At 43.1% G+C, this 22124-nt stretch overlaps 1 protein-coding gene across 3 annotated transcripts in view; it reads right to left on the bottom strand.

Moving 5' to 3' along the window:
- Positions 1-22124, bottom strand: part of PDE1C (phosphodiesterase 1C) — a 933100-nt gene that overhangs the window by 729839 nt on the left and 181137 nt on the right. For all 3 annotated transcript variants that reach the window (XM_040353264.1, XM_040353266.1, XM_040353267.1), the window contains exon 2: positions 3930-3980. In XM_040353264.1, the coding sequence (XP_040209198.1) occupies positions 3930-3980 (51 nt within the window). The remainder of the gene's footprint in view (positions 1-3929; positions 3981-22124) is intronic.

Genomic DNA, 22124 nt, shown 5'->3' with positions numbered 1-22124 from the left:
CTTCAGTTAAGACAGTGATCTGACTTCTGAGGCGACTTCCATTAAAATCAATGGGTACAAATCGCCTACAAGTCGGATTGAGGTAGTACAGGAACCTTTTCTGAAGTCGGATCGCCTTGAGTCGTGTGTATTAACACCGCTCCCATTCACTTCCATTGTTTTTCTCTACAGCGCGACTTGGGACGACTTGAGGCGACATGAAGTCGGATCGCAAGTCGTCCCAGTGTGAACCGGCTCTAAATGTAAGATTTTTCAAATCAATGTCATAAATGTGTCCTGCTTAAAGGTGCTCTTTCTGTACAACGGGTGGAAGTCACAAGCACAAGTTGCTACTAGCCACATTCATAAGTCAGTGGACAATATAGGATATGTTACTTGTCTTTGCAGTTAGAGCTGAGGAGTTAGTTAGGCACGTTTAGGCATATGTGACAATCAACTGATTTGGGCACTTGTGACTAAAGCTATCCTGTGCCAATTGTACACATTCACAGAAGGAGGCATGATATTTTGAGCCATGCTTTTTTCACAGGACTACTAGAAGAAGCAAACATGACTGGGACCAGTTTCTCCTTATGGAGAATAAACTGAATCAGGCACAGCAGAGGAACAGAGGGACGGTTTAGGGGATCAAAATGGTAGGAAAAGTACACAGTAAGAGAAAAAAGCCTGGCTTTTTTAAATTGGAAAGGCAAGTATCTTGATGCTAAGATTCCAATCCTTTCAGCAACAGTTGGGTTTTAGCACTTTAGCAGGATGCATTTTGAACTGGCTGGACAACTTTTACTACAAAGGTCAACATTATGCAGTATAGTGCATTTATTTTACAGGAAAAAGTAAGTAAAATATTGTACTGACTCCATACACAGTATTTAAACATTTTTACTTGGCCATATTTTGAACATGAGAGATACCAGGCAGCGTTTAATAAAAATAATTACAGTATTAACTTGACCTCCAGAACATTTACCCCCTTCATGACCTGGGCATTTTTTGCTATACAGCACTACGTTACTTTAACTGATAATTGCGTGGTCATGCAATGCTGTACATGATATCAGTTTATAGTTTTTTTTTTCCCCCACAAATAGAGCTCTGTTTTTTTTTGTTTTTTTTTTAATCCAACAATTTTGAAAAAAAAAATGTTTTACTTTCTGCTTTAAAACGTATCCAATAAAAACATTTAAAAAAATGTAATCTCTGCATAAATTTAGGCTAATATGTATTCTTCTACATAAATTTGTTAAACAAAAAAAACTAATAAGTGTATATTTATTGGTTTGCGCAAACATTATAGCATCTACAAACTATGATATATACATTATACTGGATTTTTTATTTATTTATAGTTAATATTTGTAATGGCAGCGATTAGCGACTTATCTGAAATATTGCGGTGGACAATCTGACACGCTGTGGGAACCAGTGACACTAATACAATGATCAGTGCTTAAAATATACACTGTCACTGTTCTAATGACACAGATTGGGAAGGGGTTAAACATCTAGAGCGATCAAAGGTTTAAATGTGTGGTACTTTCACTAAGGGATGTGATGGTTTTTATTCCCTGCATTTTTTATTGGGAAAAAAACAGCACATCCCCACTGTCAGGACAGAGCTCTGTCCTGTTTTCCTCTTCGCCAATCAGTTGGTGCCGGTGGTGGTTCATGTGTGCCCCCTATCCGGAAGAGCAGAATCACATTTATTCTCTCCTGTAATGCCGCGTACACACAATCGGTTCGTCTGATGAAAACGGTCCGATGGACCGTTTTCATCGGACGAACCGATCGTGTGTGGGCCCCATCGTTTTTTTTCCCATCAGTGAAAAAACTTATGCCGCGTACACACGATCGGTTCGTCTGATGAAATGGTCCGATTTCATCGGACGAATCGATCGTGTGGGCCCCATCGTTTTTTTCCCATCGGTGAAAAAACGTATGCTGCGTACACACGATCGGTTCGTCTGATGAAATGGTCCGATGGTCCGTTTTCATCGGACGAACCGATCGTGTGTGGGCCCCATTGTTTTTTTTCCCCATCAGTGAAAAAACTTATGCCGCGTACACACGATTGGTTCGTCTGATGAAATGGTCCGATGGCCCGTTTTCATCGAAAGAACCGATCGTGTGGGCCCCATCGTTTTTTTTCCCATCGGTGAAAAAACTTAAAACCTGTTTTACAATTATCTGATGGTTAAAAAACCAATAAAAAAAAACGATAGTTTGTGGGCAAGTCAATTGGTTAAAAATCCACGCATGCTCAGAATCAAGTCGACGCATGCTTGGAAGCATTGAACTTCATTTTTCTCAGCACGTCATAGTGTTTTACGTCACCGCGTTCTGACACAAACGGATTTTTAACTGATGGTGTATAGGCAAGACTGATGAAAGTCAGCTTCATCGGATATCTGATGAAAAAATCCATCTGTCCGTTTTCATCGGATGAACCGATCGTGTGTACGTGGCATAAGAGTTACTATGGGAAAAGGTGTCTCCTCTCCACTGATGCTTTATCACCAATCCTTGTTTCACAAAAAAAAATTTTTTTTCAAAAAACATTTGTCATTGGGACAGAAAGGGAGGTGAAATCTTCTGAACAGGTGCACAGACAGCAAAACAAATGTTACAGGGGTGATAACCCCCCTTCCCTATGTTTTCCAAAAAGCTTAAAAATAGATTTTTTGGCTGGAGCTACACTTTAAAAATGTACAAGTTCAAAATTACAAACAGATTCTACTTAACAAAAAACCTACTGCCCCTGTCTTGTTTCCACCGCCTGTATACTGCTGTTTAGAGTATATAGGGCCTGGGGGCCCCACGCCTTTCCTTTTTTTAATTTGGGTGCGGGGTTCCCCTTAATATCCATACAAGACCCAAAGGGGCTGGTAATGGGCTGGGGGGGGGGGGTACCCATGCCATTTTTCTCAATGATTTTCATCCTTATTGCCACGACCAGACATTACATTAAAGCAGCAAGCAGTTTTAAATGACTTTTTCCTATAGAAATGTCATTTTGTGCAGGGACAGTTCTGAGCACGGGAAACTCGTGCCACTTCACAGGCATGCTATAGACACCCAGAAGGTACGATATTTAAAGGAATTTTTCACTTTATACATCATTAAAATCACTGCTCCCCCAAAAAAAATCATTTTTTTATTTTTATTTTTTGCATTGATACATGTCCCCTGGGGCAGGAACCGGGTCCCCAAACCCTTTTTAGGACAATAACTTGCATATTAACCCTTAAAATTAGCACTTTTGATTTCGAACGTTCGGGTACCATAGGCTTTAACAGGGTTCTAAAGTTTGCGCGAACTTTCGCTCCGTTCGCAGGTTCTGGTGCGAACCGAACCGGGAGTGTTCGGCTCATCCCTACTATGGGGGCACCCGAGCTGAGTCCCTGTTTCCATTCAGACATGGAGCCATGACTTGGAACCGCCCCCACTCTCTCCTGATTGGCTGACTGACTTTGCTTGACAGCCGTGGAAGCCAATGGAGCCACTGCTGTGTTTCAGCCAATCAGGAGGAGTGTCCTAGACGGCTTAGACATTCGTGGATATCGATGGAGAGAGAGGGGGCTCAGGTAAGTAATTAGGGGGGCTGCTACACAGAAAAGTTTTTTTATCTTATTGCATAGAATGCATTAAGATATAAAAAAACTTCTGCTTTTACAACCCCTTTGATATGAAAGAAACAAACTTTTTGTTTTCTCAGAATTTTAGTCAGCAACCTTGGAGCCCCTCACTATGTATAGGTGAAACATATACACCATCCACGATCCTAACAGCCAATGCTCCAGAATGCCTAAATACTGTATATATATATATATATATATATATATATATATATATATATATATATATATATATATATATACGCATATGATAAGGTAGATGTATGATAGAGGTAATGTAGATAGCTTTATACTTACTTGCAAATCTTGCCAGGGGCCGTGCATTTTTGTCGCCAGCTTCATTTGCAACTAAAAAAAATGAACAGAAGACTGTAATTTATGCAGCATTGTACGTACACTCAAGCAACCATTTTTTAAGATACTGATTATTTTAAATACTTGCCTTACATAATTTAGAAAATTATGCATTAATACATAGTAACAGAGAGGTAATGGTCTAGAAAATTATGCATTAAAGTATGGTAACAGAGAGGCAACAGTAGAATATCTCAATATGTACTGAATATAAGAAGCCATAGATAACCTGAGCTAAGAATCACTGAAATGTTAAAAGAGGTGATATTCATATGTATGTCATGCCCCCCTTAGGTCATATTCACCATCACTCTTGCTGAATGCTGCCCGCTAGGGAGGTAAAGGGTCATGCTTGAAAGTCCTGCCTACGACTGTGCTCATTGGCCATAACATCAGCTTGTTCTGCAAAGGTAAGCAAATTGGAGGTGGAACCCTTTTTCAAAATAACATGGTGCCACAGCACCCTAAATTTTGGTGCATGTAAATATGCACATCTGAGGGTGTCAGCACATTTCTTGGGAATACATGCAAAATCGCTTTCATGACACCAAACACCCACAAATGTGAATGGAGGCTAAATGTCTCTAGTACATTGGTGGTCAGTGTAAATCGTCTCATTACATTGGTGCTTGGTGTACAATCCTTCCATTCACACTAGTGGTAAGTGTGAAAGTCCCCTTGCATTGGTGGTCAGTGTAAATCTCTCCTTACATTGGTGGTTACTGTGAATGCTCCTTGTACATTGGTGATCAGTGTAAATCCCCATTACATTGATGGCCAGTGTAGAAACTTATTTTTATATTGGTAATCAGTAAAACAAATCCAAATTTGCATTTTTGGTCAATTTCAAATCCTCTCTTACATTGGTGGACCATGTAGAAGCCCCGTTTAAATTGGTGGTAAGTGTAAATCTCCTCTTACATTGGTGGCCAGTGTAGAAATCCCCCTTTATTGGTTATATGGGGATTAGTGTCTATTTCCCTTTTACATTGTTGGTAAGTGCAGAATTGCCTTTACACTGGTGGCCAGTGTAAATCCCCCTTTACATTGGTGGTCATTGTAAATCCTCCTAGCTTTGGTGGTCAGTGTAGAAGTGTCATCTTAGTCATTGTCGAGATTTGTACTGACAGCCAATGAATGTAAGATGACACTTCTACACTGACCACCAAAGCTAGGAGGATTTACACTGACCACCAATGTAAAGGGGGATTTACACTGACCACCAGTGTAAGGGCAATTCTGCACTTACCAACAATGTAAAAGGGAAATAGACACTAATCCCCATAAAACCAATAAAGAGGAATTTTTACACTGACACCAATATAATAGGAGCATTTCCCCCTTACACTGGTGGTTGGTTTATATACTGTTAGTACAATGACCTTCATGTAGAGGGGAAATTTACACTGACAGTCATTGTCGAGATTTGTACTGACAGCCAATGAATGTGTCAGTGTAAATTTCCCATCTACATGGAGGTCATTGTACTGTACAGTATATACACCAACCACCAGTGTAAGGGGGAAATGCTCCTATTACATGGGTGTCAGTGCAGAATTTCCTCTTTATATTGGTGGGTGGCATAAAATCCCCCGTTACTAGGATGACCACATTACCAAACTTCCATTCCGGGACATCCCATCAAAAAAAATATATATTTTTGATCCTTTTTATGCCAATTTTTGGGGCAGAGGCGTATTATGAAATCAGTGAGCCTGTGTGCAAGATAATAAGTGGGCCCTAGGATCACTTTTCAGAGGGACTACCGCAGGTCTATCCCCCCTTACATCCTCCTCCAGAGTGCACCCTTGGTGCCTCCAGGGTGCCCCTTTGTACTACTTTATGGATGTAAGGGGGCTCTGGAGGAAGTAAGGTTGGGTGTAAGGGGGCACTCTGGCGGTAGTAACTTAGCCAGAGCCTCCTTGCATCCTCAGGAGTGCCCCTCACATATGGTTGTCACCTCATCCCTTTAAAACTGAACACATATCAATACACAGGTTCTGTGGCTGATTAAGGTGGTAATTAAATTCAATTGGTGCCTTTACTGCATTAAATTAGCCTTTAAACCCGAACACATATGAATTACACAGGTTCTAAGGGATGAGGTGGCAACCCTACCCTCACATCCTCCTCCAGAGTTCCTTTTTTGTACCTTCAAAGTGCCTCCTTACATCCTCCTCCACAGTGCACCCTTAGTACAACTGTTCATTCATGCTGAAGGATGTAAGGTTTTAAATGGGACACCCTGGAGGATGTAAGGGGACACTCCAGAGGCACCAAGATAGTACCTCCAGAGTGCCCCCTGGAGAGAGCCCTGAGGAGCAGAGCACACCGCCCACCTCACGGCTGCCCTATTTCAGTCCTGCTTGCTCTCTCTGTCACAGCCCCATGTTATCTGTACCTGTGTGGCTTACTGCAGCAAGTAAGAGTTCCAGAACTGAAGTCTGTATACTTTGTGCTCCTCTGTGGTCAGCCTGACAGCCTCTGCCAGTCCTGCTTCCTCACACTGCCATCGCTGGTATTCAGACCCACCGCCTGCCACCCAAGCAGTAGAAGTTGGGCAGGCTGACACAGTAGGTTGGCTGGTCAGAGACTTGGGAGACACTGTCCTGACTTTCTGCTGCATGCCACCGGACGCCAGAGAAGGAGGAGGTGCCAATTGCCGAGGTGGGTGGAGACAGCAGGGCAGAACTCGCTCCCGGCCTGTCTGACAGTCTGTGATGTCACTGGTTGCTAGACGCCAGACGGGCCTGGCCCTAGAAACCAATTCTGCAAATGTAGTCAATACTGTGTCCACTATTTAATTCTGGGACACTGTATTGTCCTGGAATGAAGGTGCCCATGACAGACATGTCCATTGCGGGACAGTCCCGGGCAATCCGGGACATGTGGGCACCCTACCCGTTACATGGTGGTCAGTATAAATTCATCCTCATATTGGTGGTCAGTGTAAATCCCCCCTCACACTGGCAGTCATTGTTAATTCCCTATTACATTGGTGGTCAGTGTAGAATCCACCACCATATACTTGCTAAAGATTTCCAGCTTTGCTCTACATGATTCCGAATTTTCCACAGTGTACTGCCTCCTAACTAATCCTATCCCCCCACCAGTGCCGCTGATCCCATCAGCACCCCAGCATTGCCACTGCAGCAGGTGGAGAACAAAATTGCATGGAGGGGGGGGGGGGGAGAAAATGTTTGCCCAGAGTCCAATCATTATTAAAGATGGCCCTGCTCAGAAGTAAAGGAACACTTAGGCTGGCAGCCTAACTGTCACTTGCAGATCACAGAAAACAAACACATTTTCTGCCTGTGGCAGGGTCCCAACGTTTGTTTTACTGGTTTTAACCCAGCTTACAAGCTTACAATACCCAGCTTACAATAATTATTATCATTAATATTATTGTACAGGATTTATATAGTGCCAACAGGTTGTGTGCTGTTTTACAACATAAAGGGACACTGTACAGTAACAATACAGTGGAACCAAAGGTAATAACTGTAAAGGATGAGAGAAATAAAAGATTCAGCTGTTAGTTTAAAACACTTAGGCCCCGTACACACGGTCGTTCCAAACCGATGAGAATGGTCCGAAGGGCCATTTCCATCAGTTCACCGCTGAAGTGGCCTGATGGTCTGATGTGTGTACACACCATCGTTCCAAAAACCGATCGAGTCAGAACACGGTGACGTCAAACACACGACGTGCTGAATAAAACGAAGTTTAATGTTTCCAAGCATGTGCCGACTTGATTCTGAGCATGCGCGGGTTTTGAACCAATGCTTTTCTGTACTAACCATCGGTTTGGACCGATCGGTCAGCGGTCCATCGGTTCGGTTTTGAAGCATGTTTTAAAATTTTGGACCGAAGGAAAACAGACCGATGGGCTATACACACCGTCGGTTTGGACCGATGAAACTGAACCTCGGTCCATTCTCATCGGTTTTGTCCGACCGTGTGTACGCGGCCTAAAGGACCGAGCCTTTTTCTGAGATTTGGTGTTTACAAGATAAAAACATTTTTTTTGCTAGAAAATTACTTAGATTACATTATATATTTTTTTCTTTCACCATAGAGAATAAAATGGTGGTTGTTGCAATACTTTCTGTCACACCGTATTTGCACTTTAGGAAAATAGTGAAATTTCACTTTAAAGCATAGCTGTTAAAGTTCCTCTTTATGTTTTTCAGCAGAAACTCAAAATTGACTTGACTACTCTTCAGTGCATTATTACTTATGCAGGCTGGCTTGAAGTGCCCTTAGCTAATATAGTTGTACTCACCAAGCAAGATTATTGAATGTATCTGGAGAATGGATATCCTGAACTCTGTACACACGATCGGGATTCCCGGCGGTTAAAATTCCGCCGGGAATCCCGAGCGGATAATAGAGAACTTTCCCCCAACGCTCTCTACATTGCAGATAGAGAAAGGAGCTGTGTGTTAGTGGGTGTCCTGACTCTCCTGTAGTCCAAGGGAGGGGGTGAGCATGATACTCCACACCAGGGAGAAAGCCTTGCATTACTGTGTGGAGTTACAGAAGAAATATGGACATTTAAAATCAAAATGGAAGGATAAGGTAAGTGAAGGAGGACTGCTTTATGGTAAAGGAAGCTATTTATGAGCTATTTAGGGAAAACATTTTTACCTTTACAACCCCTTTAATGGGTTGGTTTACAAGGTGATCGTTTACAATCACTTTAACTCCAGGCTGACATAAAAGGCACACATAAATGCAGCCCTGTAATCATTAATACACATTTTAATGTATTTTTTTTAATGCACGCAGAGTAAGTACCTTAAATTAATTTGTATGCAGTATACTATCCACTCTTTCCTTTCCTTTCACTGCCCAGTCACAGGGAGAGGGTAGGTTTCCAGGGCCTGTATTTAAAAGTGAATCTGCAGCAGAGGAAGATCAGAATCCTTCTGCTTGGCAGGGCTGTGCTGTAGGGGCTGAGCTTTGTAAATCTCAGAATTGGATGGAGAAAATTGCACATCATTTGGCATGTAAATAAGATCTTAGGCCCAGATTCTTAGAGGAGATACGACGGCGTATCTCCAGATACGCCGTCGTATCTCTGTGTCCGGCCAGTCGTATCTATGCGCCTGGTTCTTAGAATCAGTTACGCATAGATATCTGTTAGATCCGACAGGCGTAAGTCTCTTACACCGTCGGATCGTAACTTCATTTTTACGCTGGCCGCTAGGGGCGTGTACGCTGATTTACGCGTCAAAATATGTAAATGAGCTAGATATGCGAATTCCCGAACGTACGCCCTGCCGACGTAGTAAAGTAACGCCGTTTACGTTAGGCTTTTCCCGGCATATAGTTACCCCTGCTATATGGTGGCGTAAGTGCGGCGTAACAATGTTAAGTATGGCCGTTGTTCTCGCGTCGAAATTTGAAAAAGTTACAGCGTTTGCGTAAGTCGTGCGTGAATGGGGCTGGACGTCATTTACGTTCACGTCGAAACTAATGATGTCCTTGCGGCGTACTTTGGAGCAATGCACACTGGGAAATTCCACGGACGGCGCATGCGCCGTTCGGGAAAAATGGCAATCACGTCGGGTCACAGAAGATTTACATAAAACACGCCCCCCTGATCCAAATTTGAATTAGGCGGGCTTACGCCGGCCGATTTACGCTACGCCGCCGCAACTTACGGAGCAAGTGCTTTGAGAATACAGCACTTGCCCGTCTAAGTTGCGGCAGCGTAACGTAAATCGGATATGTTGCGTCGCCGCAGAGATACGCCACTGGACGAGAATCTGGCCCTTAGACCTCAACTGCAGGCAAACAGCTAAATACGCAGTTGAATTATAAATCTAACTGAATTCAACTCAACTGTCAATCTTGTTAAAATGCATAGCAACTATATTAATAGAGTTTGACATTTCATGTAACATTGGCCATTGAAAATATCACATCAACTTTAAAATGCCTTACAGATATAAATTTAAACTGTCTCTGTTTAAAAAAAAAAAAAAAAGGTTCAGATAAGGTTAGATGATGATATTTACGCAGAACTTAGATTTAGAATGAAATGTTATTTTATTTTAATCATTTAGGATCAAATCACTAAGATGGACAAGTTATTTTAACTCCCTTTGTTATTTTATGATTTTCTCCTAAAAAAAATTATAATTTAGAAAAGTTAAATTCAAACACAAATATTGCTTAGGTATGGAACCATTATTTTTCATCATTTTATCACTACCTCAAATGATTATTTTTCCTGCTTTCCTCAATAGAAACCACACTGCACGTTATAGGTATTGCCAGCCTGGAAATATTAGTATTTTATAGAGAGTTAATCTGTATGGTCGTTTTGGGAACTGACTCTTTTAAAAGAAGATAACATATAGAATGGCAAGGGTCTTGGACGGTCGCTATATATGGGTTGTGGTCCCTTTAACCACTTGACGATCGCCGCACGACAATATACATTGACAGAATGGCACGGGCAGGCATATGGACGATCGCCCCCCCCCCCCCAGGTGCCTGCGGCAGTCGGAATCATTCCAGGAGTGTTCGGTGATGAGGGGATGAGGGGGAGGCCACCGATTCATGGCCACCCCCTCACGATCGCTCCTGACGAATGAGAAGCTTCCTCTGCTTCTGTAACTGTAAACAGAAGCAGAGGAAGTGATGTCACTCTCCTCGTGTCGGTCTTTTGGGTCGGCGCCGAGGAGAGAAGACATCTCAGAGTAAGTGCACCAATAGTACACTGACACCAGTACACGTAGGCACCCTTTTCACCCCCCAGTCACCCCCAACCCCCCTCCGATCACCCCCTGCACCCCCAGTCAGAGTGTCACTGATTGTGTTCATTTATTTACTGATCACTGCACTGCATCTGGTGTCATTTGTGACTATAAAAAGTGTCAGGACAGTTAGTGGTAGGCCCCTTTAGGTGTAGGGGACCCCCTAACCCCCCCAATAAAGGTTTAACACCTTGATCGCCCCCCAGGTAACCCTTTCACCCCCTGTCGCCAGTGTCACTAAACAATATTTTTTCTGATCGCCGTATTAGTATTGCAGGAGACACTAGTTACCCTGTTAGTTATTTCGCTTCACCGTCGGTGAAGAGTCAGGTACCCCATATATTACCTAATAAAGGTTTTAACCCCCTGATTGCCCCTAGTTAACCCTTTCACCAGTGATCACTGTATAAGTGTTACGGGTGACGCTGGTTAGTTAGTTTGCCTTTTATACCATCAGGGCACCCACCGTTAATTACCCAACAAAGGTTTAACCCCCTGATTGCCCGGCGGGTGATATCAGTTAGGTTTTAGTGTCAGATAAGGTCTGCGTCGCCCCAGGCAGCATCAGATTAGTGCCAGTAGCGCTAACACCCATGCACGCACCATACACCACCCTTAGTAGTATAGTATCTGAATGGATCAATATCTGATCTGATCAGATCTATACTAGCGTCCCCAGCAGTATAGGGTTTAGGGTTCCCAAAAACGCAGTGAGCCCAAATACCTGCTAGCACCTGCGTTTTGCCCCTCCGCCGAGCCCAGCCCACCCAAGTGCAGTATCAATCAAACACTGTCACTTACAAAACACATAACTGAAGTGTTTCGCAGAGTCAGGCCTGATCCCTGTGATCGCTAAGGCCGCGTACACACGGTCGGACAAAACCAATGAGAATGGACCGAGGTTCAGTTTCATCGGTCCAAACCGACCGTGTGTATAGCCCATCGGTCTGTTGTCCTTCGGTCCAAAATTTTAAAACATGCTTTAAAATCGAACCGATGGCCCGCTGCCCGATCGGTCCAAACCGTTGGTTAGTACAGAAAGCATCGGTTCAAAACCCGCGCATGCTCAGAATCAAGTCGACGCATGCTTGGAAGCATTAAACTTTGTTTTATTCATCACGTCGTGTGTTTGACGTCACCGCATTCTGACCCGATCGGTTTTTGGAACAATGGTGTGTACGCACATCAGACCATCAGGCCACTTCAGCGGTGAACCGATGGAAATGGCCCGTCGGACCATTCTCATCGGTTTGGAACGACCGTGTGTACGGGGCCTAACAGTTTTTTTTTTGGTAGCATTTGATACATTTGCTGACAGTCAGGTGCTTTTTTTCCTGTGAATCTAGTGTAAAGGCCTACACGTTTCTGAGTATGGCAGATAGTGAAGGGGAAGTCACTCATCTGTCAGATTCAGGCTCAGAATACGATCCATTGAAAAGTAAATTTTTGGTAAGTAATAAAGAACAAATACCACACGATAATAAAATATGTTGTACAGTATGTTTTATGCTTTTATGAATTGAGCTACCTGTTCTTCATTGTCACCAGATTGTACAATCTCATAGTTGTTTTGGGTGAAGGATTACATGAGAGTGCCAACAATTCTATCACTAGAATTTTTTTTTATTATTGTGTGTTTTCACATATTTATTTGTAAAAAATTTAGAAAACCATTTATAATTTTCCTTCCACTTCACAATTATGTGCCACTTTTATTGGGATTTTATGTGGTAGACCAACACAAACACATTTACGTTTTGGTTGTAACATGACAAAATGTGGAAAATTTCAAGGTGTATGAATACTTTTTCAAGGCACTGTATATATATATATCTTAATAACGTGTTCTCAAATTTTGCTCATGTTTTTCATACAGTCTTCAAAATGTAGGATCAGAACGAGAGAAAGACATGTACAAAAAATATATACACACATGCACATGTTGTATATACAGTTACAAAGCAGTGGCTTATTGTAAAAGATGGAAAGAATTTTTATTTTTATGTACTACAGTACATGATGTTTTCTTCCTCAAAACTTCCTTTCATCAGTGGGAAACTAGTTGTGTCAAAAGCCTTTTGGATGTTCTTTTTACAATTTACAATACACTATCAGTCCATACTGTTTAGAATTTGATAAGATTTTTTAGTACCAGTCATGAGACAATTACAGTTTGGGTTTGACCACTTAGCGTCACCTCCTGGCATCCCTTTTTAGAAGGTAGCGTGGCTTCTGTGTCATGTGACCACTGTTTATTGTCTCTCACAGTGGTCACATGACCAGGAATCCATCATGCTGGCTCCCGTTTAGAAACCTTTACAGAGAGCTGTCAGTGACAGCTCAATTAGTATTCTGGGAGCATGCTTTGAGCATACTGTATATGTCCAGTGGGTGGGTCTTATACCTCATCTTTTTTGCTGCTGCATATATGCATTACACGGTCAGTAAAAGGTTACAGCTTTCTTGTATAAGATCATTTTAATTTGTTTAACCACTTCAGCTCGGAAGGATTTGCCCACTAAAGACCATGCCATTTTTTGCGATACGGCACTGCATCGCTTTAACTAACAAATTGCGACAATTTTGAAAAAAATATATATATTTTTTTTTACTTTTACTATACACTGTATATAGCTGGCTGCTAAGGAGGGAGAACAAACACTGAGATTTCATGTTATCTCACTAGAACTGAACCCCCACACACTTATCTATATCTATTTATAGTATTGCCTGCACTTCATTATAATTCACGATTGTGGTCCGCATGTGAATCTGTGTGTGTGCTTTTTACGGCAACGTGGTCCTATGTTTTAACCTGTATTGCGCAGTCTGCATTACTGTATCTGTCCAATTTTAATAAATAATAAAGTTCATAATTGTAGGTAAGACCGCTGTATCTTCCCCACTTTGTATCTTCATAATCCTTTGTGTTCAGGAGTTGACGGGATAGGTGCCACTTAAATCTGTGAGTCGGAATACCCAACCTGGTGGTTTATTATTTGCTAAGGAGGGGGCCAAGAAGCTGGCTGCTGCATTCTTACCAACCGATGAGCCATCAGCTGCCAGCGGGCTTCCCTGCTGACAGCTGAAAAAAATCGCTGACTAATCGCCCCCACCCCAAAGCACCTTGCCCCCATGGGCTTATCGGAATCTGGAAATGCTTGACAGGAGAAAGAACACCCATGCGATCCGATTCTGCTGTAGACCAAAAAAAGGGTCCTGTGTGAGTTTGAAGCAAATTCAGCCATACTATCTGTATGGCTGAAATCGCATCACACAGAGATTGCATGTGATTTGCACCGCAGTGCAGTGCAAATCACATCCGATCTCAGACACAATCTGTCCTTTATGTCACTGGCAGGGAAGGATTCAAGGGATTAAATGTGTTACCTTGTGTGTGTTTCTAACTGTGGGGGCAGTGTACTGACTGGAGAAGGAGACATATTGCTGCTCCTTATTACTAGGAAGAGCAGATCTGTCTCTCCTCTTCCATCAGAACGGGCATTTGTGTGTTTAAACACACTAATCCCCATTGTGGTTCTTGTGCACGTGATCTTGGGTGGGCGGCAGACATCGCGCCCGCCAGCCCACACGCAAGGAGCCGATGTACAGGTATGTCGATTCATGCAGGGGAGCCAACCTACCGCCGTAAATGTACGCAAGCCGGTCTGAATGTGGTTAAGGAAACAATGTCAGTTGAATAAAAAATATACAATTTGCAAATCCTTGATAGAGTAAAGGTTAGAAACATGGGCTCCCAGAGAGATGCGTATAGTCCCTCTTCTCTGTTTCCGTTATCCTTCCTTCAGACTCTTAAGCAGTTGATACCTCTGGAAGTGTTGGATGAATGTGTCTCACCATTGTGGTTTCCTTCGTTTATTACTTTGTTATTACTGCTGTGTCCTTTAATGACATAGGGGTCAAAGAATGGAACTACAGTGCTTTAGTCTACAGTAAATTGTGTTGTACTATACTGTATATACTGTACTCTGTATCATAGCAGACAAATAAAACACTATTGCAAAAAAACATGCTCATAACCTCTGTTTATCAACTTTTTCTGCATGCCAAGGTGGTACACAGTAAGGTTATTTTATAAATTCTCATCCTCTTCCCATTTTAGCTGTGATATTGGGGGTGTTTAGCTCCCGTGGTAGATGCGGTTTCATGTAGTGAGTCGACACCAAACAGGCATGTATCGTTAAGGGCCTGGTAGCCCACGTTTATTAAATCAGGAAAAACAAAACAAGTCCACTCAGGAATCCCACGCAGGGGTTTAAACGATGTTCAGAAATAACAGAAAATACCAGCCCACCTGGCTACTCTTCAACAGCACTACTGCCATAGGTACTGGTCCCTTAAACCAGAAGCTCCTCCAGACCCCCAGTCTTGGGTGCACACGGCTTTGAAGCCCTTCAACGCACACAGCGTCTGTCCGCACACAGCGTCTGTCCCAACACAGACACCAGCAGCCACTGCTCCAACTCCACCTTCCTCCACTCTCTGCTCTCACCAGCACCTCGTTATATGGGCTGTGTGCACCTGGGAACACAACCTGCTGGCTATTCATAAGACCTGGACACAGGGTTTGAGATCCCATCCCACCCAAGTCTCTGCGGGATCTCCAAACTACACAGCCCCATTCGAACCTAGCTTTGAAACAGAGAAAACTGTTTTGGCAGCTTTCTCCGGGTTTTGCTATGCTGTGTAGTTCTGCAGTCCGCTGACATGCAGACTCTGGGCCAGATTCACATAGAGATACGAAGGTGTATCTCCAGATACACCGTCGTATCTCTGACTTAGGCCGGTCGTATCTATGCGACTGATTCATAGAATCAGTTATGCATAGATATGCCTAAGATCCGACAGGTGTAACTGTGTTACACCGTCGGATCTTAACTGCAATTTAAAAATGGCCGCTGGGGGCGTTCTCGCTGATTTACGCTGAGAAATATGTAAATCAGCGAGATACGCCAATTCACGAACGTACGGGTAAGGGTTTTCCCGGCGTATACTTACCCCTGCTTCTATGAGGCGCAACCAATGTTAAGTTTGGCCGTCGTTCCTGCGTCGATTTTTTTTTACGTAGTTTGCGTACGCCGATTCTCAAACGCGCTGGACGCAAGTTACGCTCACGCCGAAACCAATGACGTCCTAGCGACGTCATTGGGAGCAATGTACGCTGGGAAAATTCGCGGACGGCGCATGCGCATTTAAATCGACGCGGGGACGCGCCTGATTTAAATAGTACACTCCCCCTAGCCGCGGAATTTGAATTCCGCCGGGGGATTTACGATCCGCCGCCGCAAGTTTGGAGGTAAGTGTTTTGTGAATTACCCACTTGCCTCTCAAACTTGCGGCGGCGGATCTTAAATCCGCTGATCTATGTGAATCTAGCCCTCTGTGTCCATTTTTGCTCCCTTTCCAAAGTGAAAGGGACTCTCACTATTACATAACGTAGTAAAAATTCCTGTGCCCTGATTGGGTTGAATATTGGATGTTTGCCCCGTTCGGTGAACACCCAAATTGCAGGGCGTTCAGCAGGTGTTCACCCCACCGAATACCCTGTCTGTCAGACGCGAGTAGAGGAGAGCCAATCGGCTGCTCCTCTGACAGGGGGGTTTGTGTTGATCGATTATCAGCTCAGCCCCCCCGAGGATGCCCACACTAGACCACCAGGGATGCCACCAGACCACCAGGGATGCCACCAGACCACCAGGGATTCCCACCACCAAGTATGCCACCCTAGACCACCAGGGATGCCAATCAGTACCCACAATGGATGCCAACAGTGCCCACAATGGATGCCAATCAGTGCCCACAATGGGCATCACTGATTGGCAGGCATTGTTTGGCACTGATTGGCATCCATCAGTACAATTACAGTACATCCATGCCACCTATCAGTGCCCATCTGTGCCGCCTATCTGTGCCCATCCGTGTTGCCTATCTGTTGCCTATCTGTGCCCATCCGTGTCGCCTATCTGTGCCCATCCATGCGCCTATCTGTGCCCATCCATGCGCCTATCTGCCTATCCGTGCCGCCTATCTGCCCATCCGTGCCGCCTATCTGTGCCTGTCCGTGCCGCCTATCTCTGCCCATCCGTGCCGCCTATCAGTGCCACCTATCAGTGCCTATCAGTGCCGCCCGCCTATCAGTGCCCCATCAGTGCTGCATATTAGTCCCCATCATCAGTGCCCATCAATTCCACCTTATCGGTGCCCATCAGTGCCGCCTTATCAGTGCCCATCAGTGCAGCCCCATTAGTGCCCAGCAGTGAAGGAGAAAACGTACTTATTTACAAAGTTTTGTAAGGGAAACAAAAAAAAAGCATTTTTTTTTTCAAAATTTTCGGTCTTTTAAAAAAAAATTGCATTAAAAAAAATCCCAGAGGTGATCAAATACCACCAAAAGAAAGCTCTATTTGTGGGAACAAAATTATAAAAATGTAGTTTGGGTACAGTGTAGCATGACCGCGTAATTGTCATTCAAAGTGCAACAGCGCTGAAAGCTAAAAATTGGTCTGGGCAGGAAGGTGTATTAGTGCCCTGTATGGAAGTGGTTAATAATGTAAAAAGGGATACCAGTTTTAAATATAATACATTTAATAAATGTCCTGGATTTGAAACTTTAATGCAGTGCAGCAAAATGACTTTACCTTTGAGAAATATAGTCATATGGAAATACAGGAAACTGTTGGCTGTTTTAGAATTTCTTCTCATGTTTATTTAATTGTGATTGCCAACATCCGTCTTTTTGAATATTTGAGCATGGAGTTTACATCTATTTAAAAGCTTATTTATGAATATGCAAAGCAACCAGGGGCACTTTTGAATGTTTCAGTAAAATTAGCTTGGAGTTGCCTAGATTTTTAAAATCACACTCTAATGAACACTTTACAAAGTCATCAACAGGAGGGCATGTTTTACGTGTCATCTGGAGAGATTAATAAATTACACATTAATAAAGAGCACGTTATTGATCTCAAGAACCTTACGATTAAGTAGGTAGACTTCATAAACCATTAAAATCATGTTAGTTCTAAGAATTTCCACCTTACTCATATTCCACATGTTCTGCACTGCCAAGTATTTTATTTGTATTTATATACATTCAATTAGTATTGGTGTCTAAGGAAAATCCTACAAACAAAACAGTGCCAGCAAGGGGCTTAATATGTGTATAAAGGTAAATAGTGAAACAATCCTCATAAAAAAAAAAATTACATTTAACAATCCAAGCACAATTGTATATACAATGGGGCAGATCCACAAAGAGAGTACGCCGGCGTATCTACTGATACGCCGGCGTACTTTCAAATTTCCCACGTCGTATCTTTGTTTTGAATCCTCAAAATAAGATACAACGGCATCTGGGTTAGATCCGACAGGCGTACGTCTTCGTACGCCTTCGGATCTTAGATGCAATTCTTCGGCGTCCGCTGGGTGGCATTCCCGTCGTTTTCCGCATCGAGTATGCAAATTAGCTATTTCCGACGATCCACGAACGTATGAGCGGCCGTCGCATTCTTTTACGTCGTCTCTAGTCGGCTTTTTTCAGCGTATAGTTAAAGCTGCTATCTGGTGGCGTACGCAATGTTAAGTATGGCCGTCGTTCCCGCGTATAATTTAATTTTTTTTATTTTGTTTGTGTAAGTCGTCCGTGAATCGGGCTGGACGTAATTTACGTCCACGTCAAAACAATGACGTCCTTGCGACGTCATTTAGCGCAATGCACGGTGGGAAATTTAGGGATGGCGCATGTACAGTTCGTTTGGCACAGGGAGGCGCTTCATTTAAATGAAACACGCCCCCTACTCGTCGCATTTGAATTGCGCGCCATTACGCCGCGAGAGATGCACTACGCCGCCGTAACTTACGGCGCAAATCCTTTGCGGATTCGAAGCTGGGAATAGTAAGTTACAGCGGCGTAGCGTATCTCACATACGCTGCGCCCATGCAATTGTTTGTGAATCTGCCCCATAGGGTGTAAAATAAGCATCCAGTGAAAAAAAGTCCAATCAAAAGAATAGTAATGTAGCAAAAAGGTGAAATAAACGTCCTTGCTCAAATATGAATGTACTGTATATCCTACAGTGAAAGAAGCAACAAACGTTGGCAAGAGAGGGAAAATGCACTTTGTGGTCTCAAAGACCCATGGGAGCAGGAAACGGCCCCCGGATGGTAATTGATGATCCGTGGTCCCAAGGAACAGCCCAGAGTGGGATCCTCCGCTCCCCTACACTCTGCGAGGTCCAACCAATGATCAGATCTCAGCGATCAAAGGCTCCACTCACCGACTCCAACTGATAACTTCCTTCCACTCTCCGTGCTCCAGATGGACAAATTACATTTTAAAATTAAATAAAAACAGGCTCCACATTAACAAAAACGTTAAAAGTGTTTAAAAACAGTTTTTAGCTAAAATGATAGTAATAACGCTTGCTATAATCAATGATAGGACGTAAAAGGTCCTCACAAATTCTCCAAAACAGCGACAAGCTTACTGTATAGCATTTTAAAACTTGCTGTAAAACATCTAAAGCTTGCTCCAACACATTGTGTATCCTAGCTTGACATGTTTCGCCATAGTAAATGATGTCATCAGAAGCTTCTGATGATGTCATTTACTTTTCCAAAACATGTCAAGCTAGGATACATGGTGTGTATTGCTGAGAACTGTTTTTTAACACTTTTAACGTTTTTCAATAAACCATGCTGGTTTACTATATGTGGAGCCCGTTTTTATTTTATTTTTAAATGTCATTTGTCCATCTGAAGCATGGAGAGTGGAAGGGAGTTATCGGCTTGAGTCTGTGAGTGGAGCCTGTCATCTGATCGTTGGTTGGACCTTGCAGAGTGTAGGGGAGCAGAGGATCCCTCTCTGGGCTGTTCCTTGGCACCACGGATCATCAATTACTATCGAGGGGGGGGGGGGCGGTTCCTGTTCCCACGGGTAGTTGAGACCACAATGTGCATTTGATCTCTCTTGCTATATGGTAACGAGGGTCAACTCCATTTGGTGAGTAGGAATTTCACCTATTTATGAATCGGTTGGGAGCACCAACCTTTGTTGTATCATTCACTGTGGGATAGTATCATAGTATCAATTTCACCTGTTTATGAATCGGCTGGGAATACCGTTTATTGCTTATTTCACTGTGGGATATACAGCACGTTCATATTTGAGCAAGAATGTTTATGTCACATTTTTGCTACATTACCATCCTTTTGGTTGGACTTTTTTTCACTGGACACATATTTTACACCCCGTTGTATATACAATTGTGTTTGGATTGTTAAATGTCCATTTTTTGTATAGTATTGTTTCACTATTTACTTTTATTAACTATTATTACCTTGCTAGCGATGTTTTGTATGCAGGATTTTCACTAGATTGAAACAGCAGCTGCATAGTGTTTTCAGTTAGTTCACTGTTTATCCTAGGCATGACTGTTTTTTTATCATTAAAGCGGAGTTCCACCTAAAAATGGAACTTCCGCTTAACCCACTCCTCGCCCCCTTACATGCCACATTTGGCATGTAATTTTTTTTTGGGGGGGGGGGGCTTCAGGAGAAGGGGACTTCCTGTCCCACTTCCTCCTTCCGCCGAGGGGCTGGAAAGGCAATTAGCTTAACCACTTGAGATCCGCGCTATAGACGAAATACGTCCGCAGCGCGGCTCTCAAGTGCCAAGTGGCCGTTTAAAAACGGCCTTGTATGTGCATTACCCGCGCGCGCCACTGGGTGGCGCGCGGCGGGTAAAAACTGTCCCGACGCATCGCCGAAGACCCGATGCGTGTACCTGGCGGCCGCGATGTCCGCCGGGTACACGCGATCGTCGGTGACACGGCAGGTGACAGCAGGGACGTGGAGCTCTGTGTGTAAACACAGAGCTCCACGTGCTGTCAGAGGAGAGGAGACCGATCTGTGTCTCTTGTACATAGAGACACAGCATCGGTCCCCTCCCCCAGTCACCCCCCTCCCCCCACACAGTTATAACACACCCAGGCTACACAGTTAACCCCTTCCTCACCCCCTAGTGTTAACCCCTTCACTGCCAGTCACATTTATACAGTAATTCGTGCATTTTTATAGCACTGATCGCTGTATAAATGTGAATGGCGCCAAATTTGTGTCAAAAGTGTCCGATACGTCCGCCGCAATATCCCAGTCCCAATAAAAATCGCAGATCGCCGCCATTACTAGTAAAAAAAAAAAAAATAATAAAAAAAATCATAATTCTGTTCCCCATTTTGTAGGCGCTATAACTTTTGCGCAAACCAGTCGCTTATTGCGATTTTTTTTTTTTTTTTTTTACAAAAATACGCCGAAAAATACGTATCGGCCTTAACTGAGAAAAAAAATAGTTTTTTAAAAAAAAATTGGGATATTTATTATAGCAACAAGTAAAAAAAATATATATTTTTTTTAAATTGTTGCTCTTTTTTTGTTTATAGCGCAAAAAATAAAAACCGCAGAGGTGATCAAATACCACCAAAAGAAAGCTCTATTTGTGGGGAAAAAAGGACGCCAATTTTGTTTGGGAGCCACGTCGCACGACCGCGCAATTGTCAGTTAAAGTGACGCAGTGCCGGACGCTGAGATTTCGCCTGGGAACGAAGGGGGTTTATGTGCCCAGTAAGCAAGTGGTTAATCGCCTTTTCACAGCCCCTCCCTGTAGGCGAGCAACTGTCCAATCGGACGGCGCCGTGCCGCTCGCGCATGCGCAGTGGGTGTCCGGCCGTGAAGGCGAAAGCTGTCACTGCCAGGTGCCCACACTAAGAATGAAGACGCCTCGCTGGAGCCGTGGAGCAGGTAAGTGTCTGTTTATTAAAAGCCAGCAGCTACACTTTTTGTAGCTGCTGACTTTTAATAAACTTAAAAAAAAGGTGGAAAACCCCTTTAAATTAGTATTAGCAATAAAACACAGGCAATGCATGTGAATTTATTTACAATTAAAGCATCATATAATAATTTAAAGTCACAAATAAATGCAGCTCTGTATTCATTAATAAATTATTATATTTTTGTTTAATACATTTACCATATAGGAGATTGTAAGAGCCTAACAAGTCAAATAAAGGTACTTAAACTAGTTGCAACTAAACTCAAATGCTGCAATCCAAAAGTGTCTTCTTCTAAAGATGGGGCACTCTAATACAGGAGGTGGGTTACTGTCCAGATCACCAAATGAAAACATAAGGAAAAAAGCTTAAGAAAAAAACACAAATGCAGCCACCACATCTAATGGCTCGTAACCTGAAATATATAATTTTTTTTGTTTTGGGTTTAATTTTGCTTTTAAAGAGGTATGGGCAGGAGTGATGCATGCCATCATTCTGCTGCTGCTCTTCGACTGTCCAGA

Source organism: Rana temporaria, chromosome 5 (assembly GCF_905171775.1).
Source record: "Rana temporaria chromosome 5, aRanTem1.1, whole genome shotgun sequence".
Classification (NCBI taxonomy): Eukaryota; Metazoa; Chordata; class Amphibia; order Anura; family Ranidae; genus Rana; species Rana temporaria.
Note: the sequence above shows the minus strand (reverse complement) of the source record. Positions and strands in the feature narration are given on the sequence as shown.